The sequence below is a fragment of the Stylophora pistillata genome, chromosome 7 (genome assembly GCF_964205215.1).
Source record: "Stylophora pistillata chromosome 7, jaStyPist1.2, whole genome shotgun sequence".
Taxonomy (NCBI): Eukaryota; Metazoa; Cnidaria; class Anthozoa; order Scleractinia; family Pocilloporidae; genus Stylophora; species Stylophora pistillata.
The window spans coordinates 28,719,301-28,736,869 of NC_142525.1; the positions used below are offsets into that span (position 1 = coordinate 28,719,301).

Sequence of the window (17,569 nt, forward strand, 5' to 3'; positions counted from 1 at the left end):
ATCCATTAAAAACTGCGACTTGCTTTAAGTTTTTTTTATTCGTCCCTCCAAGATGATTCATTTCTTAATATTAAAACCTTATAATAGTTCAACATTTTATTTGTCCAACATGAAATATTTTACATCTGGTGATGAGCACACAGCCTATCTTATTGTCGGCACAAGCTGTCGCCAGAAACGTTTTACTTCTATTCATTTGACACTACAAACATTAACATAAGAAACAAGTTATTAGTCATCGCAGGGGTGGGGGGAAGGGGAGATTTTTTGAGGGGATCACATGGTTTTCAGGTGGAACGGAGAGGGGATCTGTCGTCTCCAATAGTGTACAATGGGGTAAAATAAAAAATTGACTATCAATTAACTGCCATAAGGCGGGAGGGAGGGGGGGGAGGGAGGTGTAATAAGATTAATTACAAAGCCTTATGAGTAGATCAGATTAATATTAACCTGACACAGCCAGAATCTCCTGACCCTCCCCCCCTCGTAATCGATAAATTGTGACCGGCTCCTGACTTCGTTCAAATTAATTGATTTATTAATCGATAGATTATTTCAAAAACAGCTTTGATGCTGCAGCGATAGTTGATTTTTTACATAAAATATATTACATTGCATAATCTACGAACATGCAAGAAATTTTCCCTCGTAAGCTAGATGATTAACTTACGAGCCCAAAATACGGCTTCGAACAAAGCTACATGAACGTTACGGTATCTGAAAACTCTGCACCTACCCTCCCCCCCACCTTTAACCCAACATTAACCATTAGTTGTTATCAAGTTGACTGTTGTTGTTTTAGGGGAGGGGTAGGTGTGGAGTTGCTTGATTACTGACATTGATTCGTATTTTTTTTACCAAAACGTCTCTCGTATGTAGTCAACCTCGTTCTCAGGGCCTGTTCCCTTAATTGAAAGGCCTTGGAAACGAAGTTGGTATGTAAAGAAAAACATCTAGAATTATCCAAAACCGTTTCCTCTCACTTCGTGTTTAAGCTGGTAAAAATATCGTATTGTTAAATAATATCGTAATCTCAGTTGCGTCTTTTTACCAGCAAAATTCTACAAAATGTGAATAAATTACTTTACCAACTTCTGTTGTTGTCCAGACTACAATAGTATCATTTTCAAACAAACCGAGAAACATTATTTCATCCACAGGGGTAAAAATTTTTAAACCCCGTAAAATTCAAGTTTCAAGTCAAAGAATCCATTTTGACTTTGATATGATTTCATCATTCATTGTCATATCACCAAATTTACTACAAGAACTTCTTTATAATTTCTAATATGCAATATGATGCATGTTCAGCAGATACTGAACATTTCCGGGAAAATATCATTCAAGTTTAAACTACGACTAATAAAATCTTAGTGGTATACAGTTAAATAGCCCATTTTCGAATTACCTTCAGCCTCTTTTTCAAAAGCGAGTCCTGGTGCTTATCTTTTCATGTGGTAACACATTTTCTTATTTCGCTTTCAGCGCCCGTGGGCAAGATGGTGCGAATCCTGTGTCCTTATTGGCTACCCGAGCGGGCAAGATGGGCCCATCTTGCCCACTCGGGATTGCCCGCATTGATCCCGTGCATGAAAAAATTGAATTAGAACAACGGTCATAATTCTTGAACAATGTCAGCGATGGAATCGCAAAAAGCGGCTGAAGATAGTCAAAACCAAGAAAACCGGAACGACTCTCGTGAGTTTGTTGTTCTACAAACACAGTTGGCTTTCTTACCCGGCTCTCGAACTAAACAAGTTATTCTTAATTCTTGAAATAGCGAAATACTTTTGCAATATAATAAATCCTTTATTAACCAAGCTTGTTCGGTCAAGATGGCTGGATATTAGCCTCGTTCTTTTTTCGCATTTTTAGGGACCTAAAAATGCGCCAAAGGGACTCGGCCAATGTCCAGCCATCTTGACTTCGCGCTTGGTTAATTAACGGATATTTCATTTACATGCAAATTAAACTCATTCTCGCAATAATGGTTGAGCACCACGCCTCGTTTTCAAAAGGAGGTCGAGGGTCATTCAGAAATGGCCTGTTTTTTTTTTCCTCAACACCACCCAAAATATCTAATTGCTCAGGATTGCGGGCGTGTAAGGGTAATCCGACCTCACAGATCGAGGTGGTATCCCATGATGCATTGCAGCCTGCATGTCCACGAACTCCTCGAGCACATCCGGATAAAACCTGTCATTGGTGCTGCCGCTGACTCCCGACAGAGGATACATGGCGTTTGTCGTTATTGCAGTCGTTGGAAACATGTAACTGGAAGGATAGCTTCGTTCCGAGAGAGGGTACTGAGAATAATGCTTCATATGGTCCATTGGAGAGATCCCTCTGTAATCATAGGCCGCCATGTTGGCTGAAGGATTCATAACTGCGTAGTTGGAGTCCGCCATGCCGGTTTTAGAACGACCAGCGGCATATACAGTTCCATCTGTCGCATAACTATTCGACATGTCAAAGTCTCCCATGGCAATTCCCCCGTCACTCCCGCCGGTCGGGGCAAAGCTGTTCCCATGACTCATAGAGGGCATCAAGCTACCCTGGCTAGGCCCATAACCGTACCTTGCTCCATAGGCTTCAGGCGATGGATACAGGAAGTGGCCCTGTTCCGCCATCATGGGGTATTTCCCTATATTGTTGTTGTTGTTGTTGTTGTTTGTTGGTGTGGTAGGCGTCATCGGCATCATGGGATGGGGTGACATGTCGTGATACGAAGAACGCATCATAGCGGGCGGTACTGGACTTCTTTGAGGAGGCAATTCTCTGGAGCCTCTGTGAGAACCCATTGAAGAAGAACTTGAATGTCTTCGACAAGCAGTCTTCATCGCAACAGTGGACCTCGGCCCAACGACCTCAATTTCCATGCCCTCACTCGTAGAATCTGCGACAAAAAAGTTATTCGATTTGTTAGTTCTCTCTTTTAAACTTTTTCATAGCTATGAATTACTCACAACATCATTGACATTGTTTATAACTCTGTTTTAAATGAGGTTTGTGGCAATATTTTACGTTACACTTTAAGCATTGAAAATGGAAAGGGACTAGAATGGATAAAGGGATGATATGAACGAAAAAATTGGGGAACTGAAATATGACGGACTGAAAACAGAATTGTGGAACATTTTTTGAAGATACCTAAACCTTCACTTGGCTAATCTTGGATTAAAGGGGGTAACTAACTCGTTCAGCATAAACTCAGTTTATGCTGAACGAGTTAGTTACCCAACACCAACCTTCTAGAACGTTGGTCTCCTTGGCACCGCGAACAGAGGATTGGACCGAAAGTTCATCCACATTGTTGTGGTTTTCAACCGTGTAAAGGATGTAATCCTCGAGGAGCATGTGCAGTAAGTGAAATGAGCCTGCAATAGATCAACAACGGGTCAGTTAAAACGATCGTACCCGTGGCTTTAAAACTTGTATGCAAGCAAAAATGTTAAGGTCTGAAGCAGCAGGACCATCTTAACTGTGTATAGAAAAGTCTCACCGAAGCTGTGAGCGCTGTGCAATGTCAGTTCCCGCACAATTTTTATGCTGAAAAAGGACCATTTGAGAAGGAAATCTTTTGAGCACTCCTTGTAAGTTTTTCCTGTCTCCTCCACTTGCTGAAAGGAAGAGAGATAATTCGAACTTTGAGGGAATGTTAAAATATTGCTCAGTACAAAGTTAGACGGGTTAAGGGACCAGACATTATTAACCAACTGGTTAAAATCCAGAACCCCCGCCTGACAGAGCCTATACTGGGTTCAGTGCTTCAGCGCTTGTTATTCCTTTTCAAACATATTTCAAATTTCTCTTACAGTTTGGTGGCACCTATACCCTGGGTGGATAGAGGTTGTGGAAATTAATTATCCTAACCTGGGACTCAACAAATGGCAAAAGCCCGAACATGAACCTTTCGAGTTCAGCGCATTATAATTATTTTGAGAAACACCCTTCGCTTTTTCATCATTAGAGTGTTTTGATAAATGATTCATGCCATGCATCTGAAAAATCAACTCTCAAAGAGAATATCACACCTTGTGCATTTGCCTGAGAGGACCTTACGTTAGTACGGCCACTATACATGTACTGTATTTACCTTCATAACACAGCGGTTAACCAAGCTAGACGCCCATTCGGCATACTGATCTATGGTTGCTTGCTGATCGAGAAGCTGCGTAAACTCTTTATAGTCTGCAAATTTGAGTAAACCAGTAAAATCTTGTTAATAAGACTAAACTTACTGCGTCAGATTTAAAGTGCAAGGAAAACAATTCAAATTAGTTTTTCGCTCACACTTACGCTCATAAACTAATTCATAATCGTCCTTTGCCGATTCGCTGAAGGTCCACATGGCCTGACGGGCTATTCCTTCGAAGTCAATTTGCTTCCAATCGTTTAGCATCTGGGATACAGGCTCTGCGCTGTGCAATACTGTTCGAGCAGCCTGGCAATAAACGAAGAGGACATTTTTAAAAACTAAGCGACAAATTAAAGCAACCATAAATTCAAGAGATCACATCATATGGAACGGTAAGTTACATTTGTTTCAAGTCTCAAAGTGGTTCAATTTTTTTTTACTTTGTTTCGTTGATGTTGCTCTGTTGTTTTTCCGCTTTTTTGACTGCCCCGATTTTTTCAAGAAATTTAACAATTTATCCAGTAGGTGAAGAGAGTAAAAAATGGCCATTCAATCAAATAAAGATACATATTTTATCACGTCATATTTTCGCCCGGCTAAGAGCAGTCTTGAGAAGAACTAGTATCGGTGAAATCATGAAGCACGAACGGCTGTTCCCCGGAGGCAAACCACTGTCATCCAATAGTCATCCGATTCCAGTTGTTTACTGTAAAACAATGATAGCTTTGTTTTTCTAACCTGTGCAAGATGTGTTAAAGACGTCTGCCTCCTTAGAGAGTGGGAGAAACTCTTAGCAACTGAAAAAAACGGCACGGTAAAGGAAAATGATTATGGCGTCCTATTCACAGGCGTGATGCTGGTATCTTATTCGTAGCAAAATACTTAAATATCACGCTTTCTCACCTGCCAATTTTTTGTTCTGTAATGGTTCTGGCAAATGAGCCAGAGATTCAGTCAACCACTCGTCCAGCTGTTGTGCAAACTGACGGATTGCTTGAGTCAAACTGCAATCAAATAATCATATCTACTCAGTAAAAAAAAGATCTCAGTAACAGAACGAAACTATAACCTGATAAGAAAAGCTTAATTTTTTGAGATAAAAAGCGCTGGTAGTGAATTGTCTCTAAAATCGCGGCTTAGCAATTTTGTGCAAAAAGGCAATAAAATCCAATGACTGAAACGCAACAAGGTGGCGTCTGGCAATAAAAGGGCGCGAAAATAGAGGCCTCAACTTCAAAATAAGACATTTATATTTTTGACATAAAAGAAGGAATTCGAATGTAAGCAACTGAAGAGAGTAAAAGGAGAGAAAGAGAAAAAAGGAGAATTCGAAAGCAAGGAACATGTGCAAAAGTTTGGGCTGTGGTTGATTTTGAAATCTCTATCATTTATATATGTACTTAATTATTTTGCACAATGACAAACGATCGTACCTTGCTGGTAAAGGCTGAAGAGTTCCGGGAATTAAGACTCCGCTGATAGCTTTGTATAGGATGGTGTCACACTGACCAATTAGGTCTACAACTTCGCTGCAACTGAGCACTTCCAGCATGTGACTTGGCATACCTTGCCAAAAGTGAACTAAGAAATTCTGCACCTAAGAATTCAAATGGCAAGTTACCATTAACGAGGAATTCTCTTGCCCTCAACTTAACAAAGATTTTGGCCCGGTGAGATGGCGTGGTTATCAAAAGTAAACAAAGAAATAAATAGATAAACAAATGAACAAAAAATAAATAAATTTCAATCAGGTCTTCAAGTAATTTAACACTCTCTATGTCATTAAGCAACTTACCTCTCCAAAGTTTGCTCTCAGGATGGTGTCTAGAATTCTTTGGCAGTGTGCACGGTACATGATGAGAAACGTTTTGACCTGTGAAAAAAAAAATATCGTTTGAGTCCATTTTAAGCCTTCGAAAAGAGTGTCAGAGGCCAAAGTATCAGAGGCTCATTAAATGCCGAGTTTACCTAAGGATCCCAAGGGAGGGGGTGGAGAGGGAGATCGGAGGAGCTTGGTTGCGTTTTTTACTCTGTTAGCGACAAATGACCCCCCTCCCCTCCCCATAAAAACCGAGTGATCCCCACCACTCCCGAGATAAATTATTCTGTTCTCTTAAATTTCTCAATTACTAATCTAAGAAATGTTTACCGTACCATTGGTATAGGTAATCGCATGGGGCCGAGTAAAATTAATGATTGATATCACGCGCGCGTCGACGAGGGCAATTTCTGCAACTTCGAAAACACAAGTGATATTAATCCTTAATTTTACGAGGAACCATGTGATTACTTGTTTATAATATAAGGGGAAAAATGTTTTCTCACTGATCTCGCGCTAAACGGGACGCCATTGTTACAAAACAAAGAGAAATTTCTTTACCTTGGCAGCCGTTGCTAAGCGATTTTCAGCCAATCATTTTCAAGTAATTTTTCCCGGGGCAATTACAAAAATTAAGAAAAAATGCCCTCTGTCTTGAACAATCACAATTAAGTAATTTTGCCCCTTATATGATAAAAACTTTATTGCTATTTGTATCCTTAATAATCGAGCATATTCTCTCACTTTCTCCTGGGGAACGTCCTCCGGTAAGGTCAACTTGCTGGGCTTAGGGAAGTCAGGCAATAGCGTCCCTCCTGGCGCCGCGGTGACACACGAATTAGTCCCATGATTGCTCTTATGAATTGTATTTCCCTGACTTCTCTCATCTATGTCCGTTTTGCTGTATGATTGGCTAAAACTGAGAAAAAATATCAAATTCTAAGATTTTGTGCGGTAATCCCTGTTTTGGCTGATAAAGTTTTTTAAAAGAAAGATTTGGAGAGAGATTACGTAAGGGATCGAGCGGGGGGGGGGGGAGGACTTTGGTGTGTCCCAATAAAATTTACCTCAGTGTTCCTCCCATAAGGCTCTGTAGTATCCTTATGACCCAGTCCCATCGGCAGGGAATTTCTACAGTCCTTCTTTTGATAGTCTGTTAGCGACGACTAATAATCTCTCCGTTTCCTCTGAAAATCAAGTGTTCCCCTTCAAAATCCTCTGCCTCCCCTCCCCCCCTGCTCCCGAGGTGAGGAATAATGACTGGTCTCTTAGTAAACTTCAACTCACTATACATCAAAGAATTGACAGCGAGTAGTGTAGCCAATTAGATTGCAGGGTTTTTTTGAGAGGACGCTGGTAGTATCATACTTCAGGGGTTTATTCAATGTTGAGCAGTCGACTTATTTTCCATGAACATGTCTTACCCGGTGTTACTTTGCCTTGCTGCATTGCAGACAGTGTCATGATATGGAGATGTTGATTTAATGGTGATTCCATAGTAGTGATACCTGGCAATAAACAAACGACTTTAAATTTTTTGTCATATGATAAACTAAATCCCACACGTATTTTGATTGGTTCTTACTTATTGTCTATTAGAGGATAGACACATTGATGATGTCATCATTAACAACATTTTGCTTCTTTATCGCATAAACAAACATATTCCATGTTGCCGCGGGTTCGTTCACAGAAGATGTCAAAATGTGGTAAGAGCATCAATGACGAGCTCGGCAGCGCCTCGTGTGTCACGCTTTTGTTCTCACCGCATGTTGACGTCATCTGTGATCTGTCACTGGACAAACGCACGGCAACATTGAATCTGTTTGCAAATTAGACTGTTTTGTGGGAAATGCATGAAATTAAAGAACTGTGATGAATGAACAGTCTGGCTTTTCATCGTGTATTTTATGACAGCATTGCTGCATATAAACCCAAATTTTCATCATGAAAAATAAAAACAGGAATGTATTTATCGCAATTAAACATATCTTTCATTTTTGTGGTGACTTTGCATGCGATGACCGATCAATTGCGTGTTCTTCATTGTGATATAAATTTGGTTGCTGTCTCTAACTGAAAGTTTTTATAGCGATGAATCTTTCATTGTGTTATTCTTTTTTGTTTGGAACTTTTTGTTCCTCTCCTTTAAAAAATAAAACATTGCAGTGAACTCCTAAGCTAAATGAAAAATATTTCATCGACACCTTCTTTGGTTGCGAATAAAATTGGCTGACACAGTTCAAAGGAACAAAGCCTGGATACTTTCGGGAAAGGTTTTAGATGCGCTTGATCACACGTGCTTCTAACAAACGCCTAAGGGCTGTTTGGTTTTCTTCAGAGAGCAGAAGAATTTTTTTTTCCTCACATTGAAACCTTTTTTCAAAGAGGCTAAGCAACTATCCATTGCTACAGAAAAACTACTTGAGATCATCAATAGTTTTAAAGCGAAAAATCCCCCACGAATTCTGATGCCGGAAAACACTCAAAGCCGGCAACAAACGCCCACGCCTCGATTTGTCTTCAGGGCAGAAACGTTTTACATTGGAAGCCTAGGCAACCAGTTTTTTTTTTTTTTTAAAAATCAGACGTAATATTTGAAATCGTTCAGTAAAAGCTTTACACGGGAAACTGCCTATCACCGATTTCTACCAGGCTCTAGTAAACAAGTTACTCATCGCCCTATGTTTCATTTACCAAATAGAATAAACATCGATAGCTTTTCAAACAAAAGGAGAGTAGCGTTTTTTGAAAACGATTCATTATCTTCGTCAATTGTTTAATGGAATGCTAACGAGCTATTCAGATACATACAATGGTCTGAACAAGTTAACGGGTTCAATTGTGTAGCCACGTGTTTGTTAAAAAGTTATAGGAAGATTACTTGATCTCTGTAAGATTAGGAGGTGTATATATATAAAAAGCAAAAAACAGAAAGACTTTCAAATTTTACACGAATACATGTTTCTAGTCAACTGCAACTTTTTGGGCCAGTTTGTCTCTTGTTTAATTTCTTTCTTCAAGTTGCTTTGTTTGGTTAATGTAGCATGCTGATTTTCCACTTCAAACGAAAAAAAAAAAAAAAAAAACGCAGGAGAAAGCATTTTATTATAACCTCTGAATAAGTAATTATTTCTTTTCTTTGTATTTAGCTTTCTTTCGGCATTTTATATACATAATCCTAAGTAGTTCCACAATCGGTTGATAACTTGTTATCGACCCCCCTGGGTAGGTTTATAACCTTCATATCTAACATTACCATAAGATTTTACTTACTTGGACTGACCACGTGTTCCAAGCCTTCTGGTCTTTAAATTCGGAAAGGTATGGCGAATTATCTATAAAAAGGAAAGAAGTGATAAACGAAATGTTTTTGTTCTTATTGATGTCCACCTACTTTGCATACGCTTATATGATGCACGAGTTGGTTTACATCAGCGAAAGATAAACGAAATGATTTTGTTCTTATTATTGTTGTCAAGGAGATTTTTCATTGCTTTGTCACAAACTTTGTGTTAGGCTTTTATTTGTGGGGGATGTTTATTGAAAGAAAAAAAAAAGCATTCCATACTTTGCCAAAACTAGCTGCATTAACTGGAGCTAAGTTATTCTTTTCACAAAAGTCCAAGTAATGGGAATATAGTGCGCTCCGAGGCAAACTGACTCCTTCAGAAACTTCGTAGTTTTCATTTAGCCTGCAGAGTAAAACAGAATGAAACGTCGGTATAAGTTTTCGGACCATGCACCCAAATTAAATTACATGAATATATATAACCGCACAAGGACTAAAACTGATCTATAAAAGAGCGCTAAGTTTCAAATTAACACACAAAACTGGCGGTACTAGCAAAATAAGAAGCCTGCAATGGTAAAATATTTAGTTATGTCTTAAACTCGTGCTCTAGAAACATGCAGTTTTATTCGTCTCTTGATTGTTACTGAAGCCGGTAAAGCGCATGGCTCTACGCTGCCTCTTAATGACTATAAGTTTCTTTTCCTATCCGAAAAGACGATGGCTTCGGTTTATAGAATTTTTATACATATCGTGCCAAAAGTGTTTCTATATTTGCTTACTTTTCAAAAGTTTCAAAATTATTTATTCTCTCGGTGGCAGACAATCAAAAGGTTGTGTACTCAATCCTGTGATGTTCAAATCGATTAAAACAATAATGTTCAGTTTGCATGTTCACTGGTTGTTTTTCCCGTGTCACTGACCACAGTTACTTTAGGTGACCAACTTGAGGTCGTATTTCTAACAAACCACTGATATTTTATGTACATACCACTGAATTGTCAACGGCGATTGAAGTTTGCTATGCGACACATAGTGGCTGTTGGAATATATTGTTTGTTGACCTGCAAATAAAGTAGTTAGCGTTAAGTAAAAAACAGCAGGGGACAGTAAGACCGTAGATGCCTGGGAGCTACGATGCGGCTAAGATAAAAAAAAAAAACAACACTGAACAATATTGAATAATTCCAATTGTCCTGACAGGGGCAAGCTTTTAGGATTAGTGCTTTAAGTTAAAACTGTTACCCCTTTTATCACTCAACTTTAAATCTGGGTTTTCAATAGCGACACAAGCACAAACATAAGCACAAAACTCTGATTTTTCCGCGAAAACGGCTTTGACGCGAGCACAAGAAAAGAAAAAAATTCTGATCCTTGTATTTGCGCCTGATTAATTTTATGCTTGCGTCGAAGCCGTTTTCACAGTAAAGTAAGATTGTTATGCTTATATGTTTGTGCTTAGTTTGCTAGTGAAAGCCAAGCTTAGCGTGGATATTTTGAGGTTAATCTGTCTTACATTCAACGACAAAAACAAAGTGAATGAAAGTACACACTAGAACGCACGAGAAAAAAAGCCAAGCAACCCTTCTGTTATTTAAAACGCGCTAGATTTCAAGACTCCGCCGAGAAGGCGCTAAATCTTTTATTCTTTCGCATCTTAGATGGCACGGATAGAGTCTTTAAAGTGTTAAAGGTGTGAGGATACCGCCAAATTCAAACTCTAATTCCATGTTCGTTGTGAGTTTGAGGTGTTTTTTCGGTCTTGTTGTTAGTTGTGTTGTTATGTAAATATCCACACATTAATACTCTAAAGAACCTGCTGGAATGGTGGAAATAAACGGTCACTTTAACGTTCAGTTCTATATCAACAGGTGACCAATCAAAAAACGTGTTTTAGGAAAAAAAAAGCCAGCATTGCATTTCAACGTTTTTTGCAAGGTGTGAAAACAGTATCCGCCCTTTCTCTAGTTATTTGCGTGGCTTTTGTTGTCTTCTAAATTTTTCGTAATTAATTAAGTGTACACTATTTTAGTTGAGACTCTGCATTAAAACGTCGAAATCCCTTTTTAGAATGCTTATACATAAATATATTTAACTTCAATTAATCGAATGTAATAGTATCCTTGAGAAATTTCATAAAGATTACGGATTTAAATTCGGTTACATTTACTGAAGAGATTTGTTTCTGATTTTCAACTTTCTCGTGGTTTAATGCCAAGTTTCATGATTCGTAAAGAAAGCCGAAGAGAAATGACGGTAGATTGCAGTTAATTTGGCGGATCGAATATGTTTTCATCAGTGTAAGCTTTTTTTTATCATTATTTGAGATCGAAGGTAATCGATTTTAAAACGTGCGTTCTAACATTGGAAATACCAAATTTTAACACAAATGATAAACAAATCATCATTTTTTATATGTTAAAAAATTGTCTTTTAAACAGTGCGGCGTCGCTGACTGTTTCTCACTTCTGTAAAGTTCAATATTTCTTGTACTAATGTCATTTTTTTCACGGAAATTTTGATGACATGTTAATTTCATATCCATTACACGCAGATTTTTTTAGATAAAGTTGCAAATGAACCTTATCGCGCTTCAGATTGATTTATGATTTTCGAGACAGTGAGTTGTATCAGTTAAGAGGCTCCAGGCCACATGCCTCTTTCTTATGAGAACAAAAGACGACCGAGGATAATTTTATAATAACTATTGTCTTTGAGGTTTCGCTTGGCTGCCCGCCAATCAGAAATCGAGCACTAATTAGTGGCACGCGCTATTCTTTACAAACGAGTTCGTAATTTACATTTTCGTCCGAGAGTGATTCTAAACAGAGCGAGTTTATTTGATCTTTTGGTCGTGTTTTATTAGTTACTGGGTGTCGAATCAACGCTAAATATCAGCAATAAGGGAAAAGTAAACTTGAAAGGTCAATTCTGCGAAGTATTTCGCGTAAAACTCCCACAGTGGAATGTTAGAAAGTTGAAAAGTTTGCCACAGACGGCAAATGGAGATTTGTTCCAAAAATCAATGAGCATTCCGTCTGGTATTGTTAGGAATTATCTCCTGAATTCTTCGATAAAAGTGATATTAGCTAAACAGTTGCCTTTTGAATAATTTGTTTATTAACTTAAAAAGAGAGTAACTTGTAAAAATCCTCGAAAAAACCTCGCATTTGCTGTCAAAGTAATGGAAAGTCTAAAATCCAGACCTCATTTTACCGGATATAAGTATATTTACACTCTCGAGTGTATATTTGTGCGCCTATCATCAAAATACACGCAATATAAGTTTGCTAGTTTCCAATTTTGTAAAGAAATTATCACCGGCTAAAGCGAAAGTCGATCTAACACTCAAATGAAAAAGTGAAATCTGCGGTGTCACAGTTGTTAGAGAGTGTAGTCCTCGCGTGATATACTGCGTACAACAGTAATCTGTAGAGCTATGCTGTTCAGGTAGTTAACAATTATTCCCTGCGAGTCATAGAAACCGCACAGAAACACGCATCTCAATCACCTAAAGAGTAAATCTGGATGCAGTTGCGTGCCTTAGGCACAACCATGTTGACAGAGCTCTGATATATTCTATCTCGGCGATAATTGCAGCCTGCGTCGCTCAGAGAGTCTAATTACATAGCTACGCTCTGGTGGAAAAAAAAAGGACAAATAATCTGAACCATTTCAACTCACCTGATCCTCGAGGCATTGTTTAGACCCTGATTCCACTTTGAGTTGCCTTTTCCAACGTCTGTCAGAAAATCAAGTTTGTTAGAACTGTTTTTGAGATCTCTCGCTGCAAATGCTGCTCTGATTAACTACTGGTGTGAGTGCTGGTTTTGAACCCAAGTTTTTGTTTATACGCCGTCGTTGTTAACTAAAGTTTTGTAGTTTTTATACACCGCCCATGGATCGGCCGGGTCCCAATAAGCCACTAGCTGTCCTTATACACCAGAGTACAACTATCAAAAACGCCCAATGTGTGACAGTGAGAGTAGGGAACTACGACCGTGTCTTGGTTACAAGCTTCAGAGACAATAGGCTGCATTGTTTTAGGCCTAGCGTGGTTTGCTTAAGGCGCGTGTGTCAGAGACCATTGTCAATTGTCATTCACTTAATTGCTCTGTAGCTGTTAGATATACAACCATACATCGCGGCACGCGCAAACAATTAACTCAGACACTCGCCACGTGCCTAAGCGAGTATTGTTATAAACTCGAAGACATGATCCGCTTCTTGAAGTGGAATTGCATTAAGCGACTTAGATGTGCCGGAAGCAAACTAAAAATAACATTTTTGCTGTGCTCTAACAAAAGTTCTGTGCAGTTTTTGTTGTTTCTTTGGCCAGGGTGTCCGGTTTATTTTAACTTAATTTCCGTTTAATGACCGTTGAGTTTTTCAACTCCGCATTCAACAGCTGGTTAAGCGAATTTCTTTGTCTTTCTTTGTATGATGTAAAAGGATCAGGCACAGGTGTTCGCCATTAGCCAAACGTCTTCTCGTCTGTAGCAAACACGCTTGCTGTAAGATTACACGCGCGTGCTTACAGCACCGAACAACACGCTGTTAGAAATTCTGACTGTGTATGGCGCGACACATAGGCGCATCTTTTAATAAAATCTCTACTTGTTCCGTTTAAAAAATGAATAAAGAAAAGAGGACAAAACAAAAGTGCGACAAAGTTTTCAATGATACCAGAAAGGTAGCGCTTTGCCCAAGTTTAAACAAGACAATTTAGCTCGGACCGCGAGAGATTGGGACCGACAGGTTAAGGAGCCGCTGGTGCCCCTTGGCGACTTGTTTACAAAGAGGACCAAGGACTCTTTTGTTAGCTGCAGGAGTTAACAAGGGGAAAAAAAAGAACAGGAAGAAACGGTTAACGTTCGTTACGCTGCTGGAAGCCTAACAAGTTCGTTACTGTTTGTGAGTTCAAGAAACTGAACGTGGATGAGGGGAAAAATCATTGCGGCCATTATTTTCTTGGTCACCTTAATGGAAACATTTCCACCAATCACGGCCTATTCAGCGTAGGGCCCGTTTTATTTGCATATCAATATTGAGCATGGAATAATTTGTTTTTAATTTCTATACCGCCAAGCTTGTATTACCTATTGTATGTTAGAAGTCAGAGAGTAGTATCTAGGCAATCGTGTATAAATCAGCTGGAACGCACGTGTTGATCAGCGAATGATCGCTAAGAAGCAATAGAATCTTTGATCGCGGAAGGGATAGAACGTTCAATCGGCTCATAACAAAACCGTCACATCAGTATGAAATAGATTTTTTGGCTGCAATGAGTTAACACTTCGCCTTAAGGTTTGATCATCGATCGTTTTGTATTCCTAAAGCAGTGTAATCGTCGATTTAAAAGCGATGAAATGATCTCCTGCAAAAGCAAATATATCAATAGGCCAGTTTTGCACACATTTTCCTTTTGTACTCGGCAATAAACATGTAACAAAGTGTGAAAAGTCATTTACCAACTCGTTAACTTCACGCTGTTGCGAGCATTAACCATCGCGTCTCACAAAAAATAACGCAGAGACCCATCGTTGGTAATGAAAAAAATGAAACTTATCATTTCTTCCACTTTGTGCTGTAGTTTTGTTAGGAGATTGCCATCTTTAAAAGCTAGTCACAGGAAAATAAGGCGCCATTAGGTATCGAAAAACCATCATTGTGCGGTAAAATTAATTTTGAAAGGAAAGTCGCAAAGTTTAACGATGAATGTCATATTGAAAGGGAAACCAAGCCTTGTCTCTAGTTGACCAAATTGGCTTGATATTCATCAAGACTGGATCTTTATCTGCAAGACTTAGCTCAGATATATCAGTCGCTCACCAAAGAGAGAGCAGATAAAAACCTTGCTTCGTGTTTGCTAAAAAATTGTTTCTAGGGGTAAAAAAGCTGCGTTCAGGTGAAAAACTAAAACAAACAGGCAAATTATTAATAATAAATCTGAGCTTTCTGAGCGTGTCAAGTGATTTCAATATTATTGATTATTTATATAAGATATATGTATCAAAAACGTAAGACGTTTATAGAGTAGATTCAATGTTAAGCGACAGCCGCCAACCCATTGAAGGAAAGAACTTAAATCAAATTACTCATCCGTGTTCTTTCGCTATGAATTATCCGTTGTGGACATATCGTGAAAATTTAATTACGTCCCTATCATAAACATGAATTTTACTGTTAGTGGACTAAATTTCCGTCCCGATTTTATTCTAAGACAGGAGTTTATCAGAAAATAAAATCAAGACATGAATTGATCTCCTCTACATATTTCTGTTAATCCGTTCCAAGAACCGAAAATTTTGATTTGAAAACTTTTCATGAAACATTGAGAAAAAAAGAGTAGTGTATCTATCTCAATATCGATTTGGATGTTCTAGCAAATTTGAAAAGTTCCGAAAGAAAGCTTTGCTCACTTCAAGTCTACGTCGTGGTTATTTCTGAAGATTGCAGAGTACACAGTACATGGAAATTTTTGAAATAGAGAACATTTGGAAAAATGGCATGAGTAAACTTGATTTCGGCATTCTGGGCATAATCAGAGCAATAAGCGGGGCTGTTTTGTACTGTAGTGCAGAACTTTGAAGCTGAATGACGCAGCAAAGCAATTGTTAGTAATCGAGGCCTTAAAGGTAAAAATAATTTTCCAAGTCACTGGAAATCCAGCACCGAATCGCACGCTCAGAAGCTCGGGATACAACTTAGGCTCTATCATCAAGAGATCAGTTTTAGGATGAACACGTAGACTTGCAGGGATTATATTTTCCTTCGTGGCGGCATGAAGAAGATGGAAAACGTCCATTTAACCCCAGACTTTAACTTAGAAATTTGCCCGCTGCAATCATTAATAAAGCTATACCACCGTTGGGGAGTTCACCCCTAAACTAAAACGATTGTCTAATCTGACTGCAAAACAAACCCGTAGCCCAGCAAAGGATGGATTCTTAGGAATAGAAAGTTAAAACACGGATCGTTCGCTGGCAAAATTCTATGGAAGCCAACAGAAATATGCCTTCTTTGATATTCCCATGCAACGAAAGGACGTGTAGAGATGGGAGGCAAAATGCTCGCGGTTTCCCTAAGTTACAAATCTTTTGGTGCCCAGTTGCCACTGAAAAACCCTCTTACCTTCCAGAATTTCCAACTTTCTGTGATGTCGAAAAAGTCTTGCCACCAAATCCTGAGATGTCCTTGCAGCAAGTTCACCGCCGCACAGTGTTCAAGTCACTGCTTAATGGAAAACATGAGTTGTTATTTTTAGGACCTTGTTTTGTGCCCTTCTTTTGTAATTCAAGTAAAACAATAAAATCTGGAGTTCTCATCGTGTATTTATTATTTTGATTGACAGTTAAAGTTTTCTTGCAGAAATAAAAGCATATTGGAGGCGTCCACCTTTGCGGTGACCGCGGTACACAATAGGTTGTTAATTTTACTTTTAGAAGTACATGCCACTCTTGAAGTTCAAATATCCATGGATATTTACTAAGACCTTGAACCTAGCGTAAGATATTCCTCTGTTTACGCATGTACATTTATTTATTACCTAATGCATCTGAGACTCACCATTCAACTTCCTCTAGTCGCGTTCCGACTCACTAACAAGCGAAATACAAAACTCCCTTACACGCTAGACATAAAATGCGACGTTCCAATTTGTCTTTTGCAATGTTTCCTCGTCGGCTACGCGCAAAAAAACTCTACTTTGATTATTTCGTTTATGGAAAGATGGAGACCTTCACCCGACTTATTTCCCTAATTTATTTTAATTTCGCGCAGGTTTCCCATCTTTCATTTTAGTTTCATAGTAAGATGTATGGTGTTTTCGTTTACATTCAAAATTCTGCGCATGCATATTTTGACTGAAATTCTTCCCCCAGGCAAGTGAATAGATAATGGCCATGTGCTGACAAAATTAAAGTTTAATGTAAAACAATTGAGTGATCTACCCGTCTATAAGAAAAGAAAAGCCTTATTTCTCAAATCAGATACAGAGTTTCAACAATCGCATCAGGAGTTATGCTCAGTTACCGTATTTCACAAACGCATCAAAAATTGTCTTGTTCGTTATTGTATGGCCTTAGAAGACCGCGGTAATTTTATGTACCTAATATTTGGCTTTTGATCGCCGCATCGTTCCCAAGCAGGCTGTGTATCTTAGCAAGAAACCATGGATTCTAAAGACGCCCGCGAAAAATGTTGTTCGCTTTTTTCATTTAAAATTTAATAGAAAACTGAACGTGGAAAAAAATTGCAATTCAAACTGCGTTCTTGAGCTTTGTCTGCGGTCGGTTAGTATATGTAAAGACCAATTCGA

The 17,569-nt window shown here is 38.7% G+C and overlaps 1 protein-coding gene across 1 annotated transcript; it reads right to left on the reverse strand.

Annotated features, from left to right (window-relative positions):
* Nucleotides 1-19: 19 nt before the first annotated feature.
* Nucleotides 20-16,544, reverse strand: LOC111320700 (regulatory factor X 4). The gene is made up of 16 exons (XM_022923373.2): nucleotides 16,384-16,544; nucleotides 12,934-12,991; nucleotides 10,241-10,313; nucleotides 9,529-9,652; nucleotides 9,234-9,295; nucleotides 7,382-7,465; nucleotides 6,702-6,876; nucleotides 5,934-6,011; nucleotides 5,572-5,735; nucleotides 5,042-5,142; nucleotides 4,877-4,935; nucleotides 4,300-4,444; nucleotides 4,097-4,191; nucleotides 3,503-3,620; nucleotides 3,249-3,377; nucleotides 20-2,896 (listed from the first exon to the last, which is right to left on the reverse strand). Exons 2-16 carry the CDS (start codon nucleotides 12,947-12,949, stop codon nucleotides 2,079-2,081), a joined length of 2,241 nt encoding a protein of 746 aa, XP_022779108.2. The 5' UTR covers nucleotides 12,950-12,991; nucleotides 16,384-16,544; the 3' UTR covers nucleotides 20-2,078.
* Nucleotides 16,545-17,569: the final 1,025 nt, after the last annotated feature.

Coding starts and splice junctions, on each gene's coding strand:
- LOC111320700 (XM_022923373.2), bottom strand. Junction 9,296..9,528: donor ATGCAGCTAGTTTTGGCAAA/GTATGGAATGCT, acceptor TCCTTTTTATAG/ATAATTCGCCATACCTTTCC. Junction 3,378..3,502: donor GCACAGCGCTCACAGCTTCG/GTGAGACTTTTC, acceptor GATCTATTGCAG/GCTCATTTCACTTACTGCAC.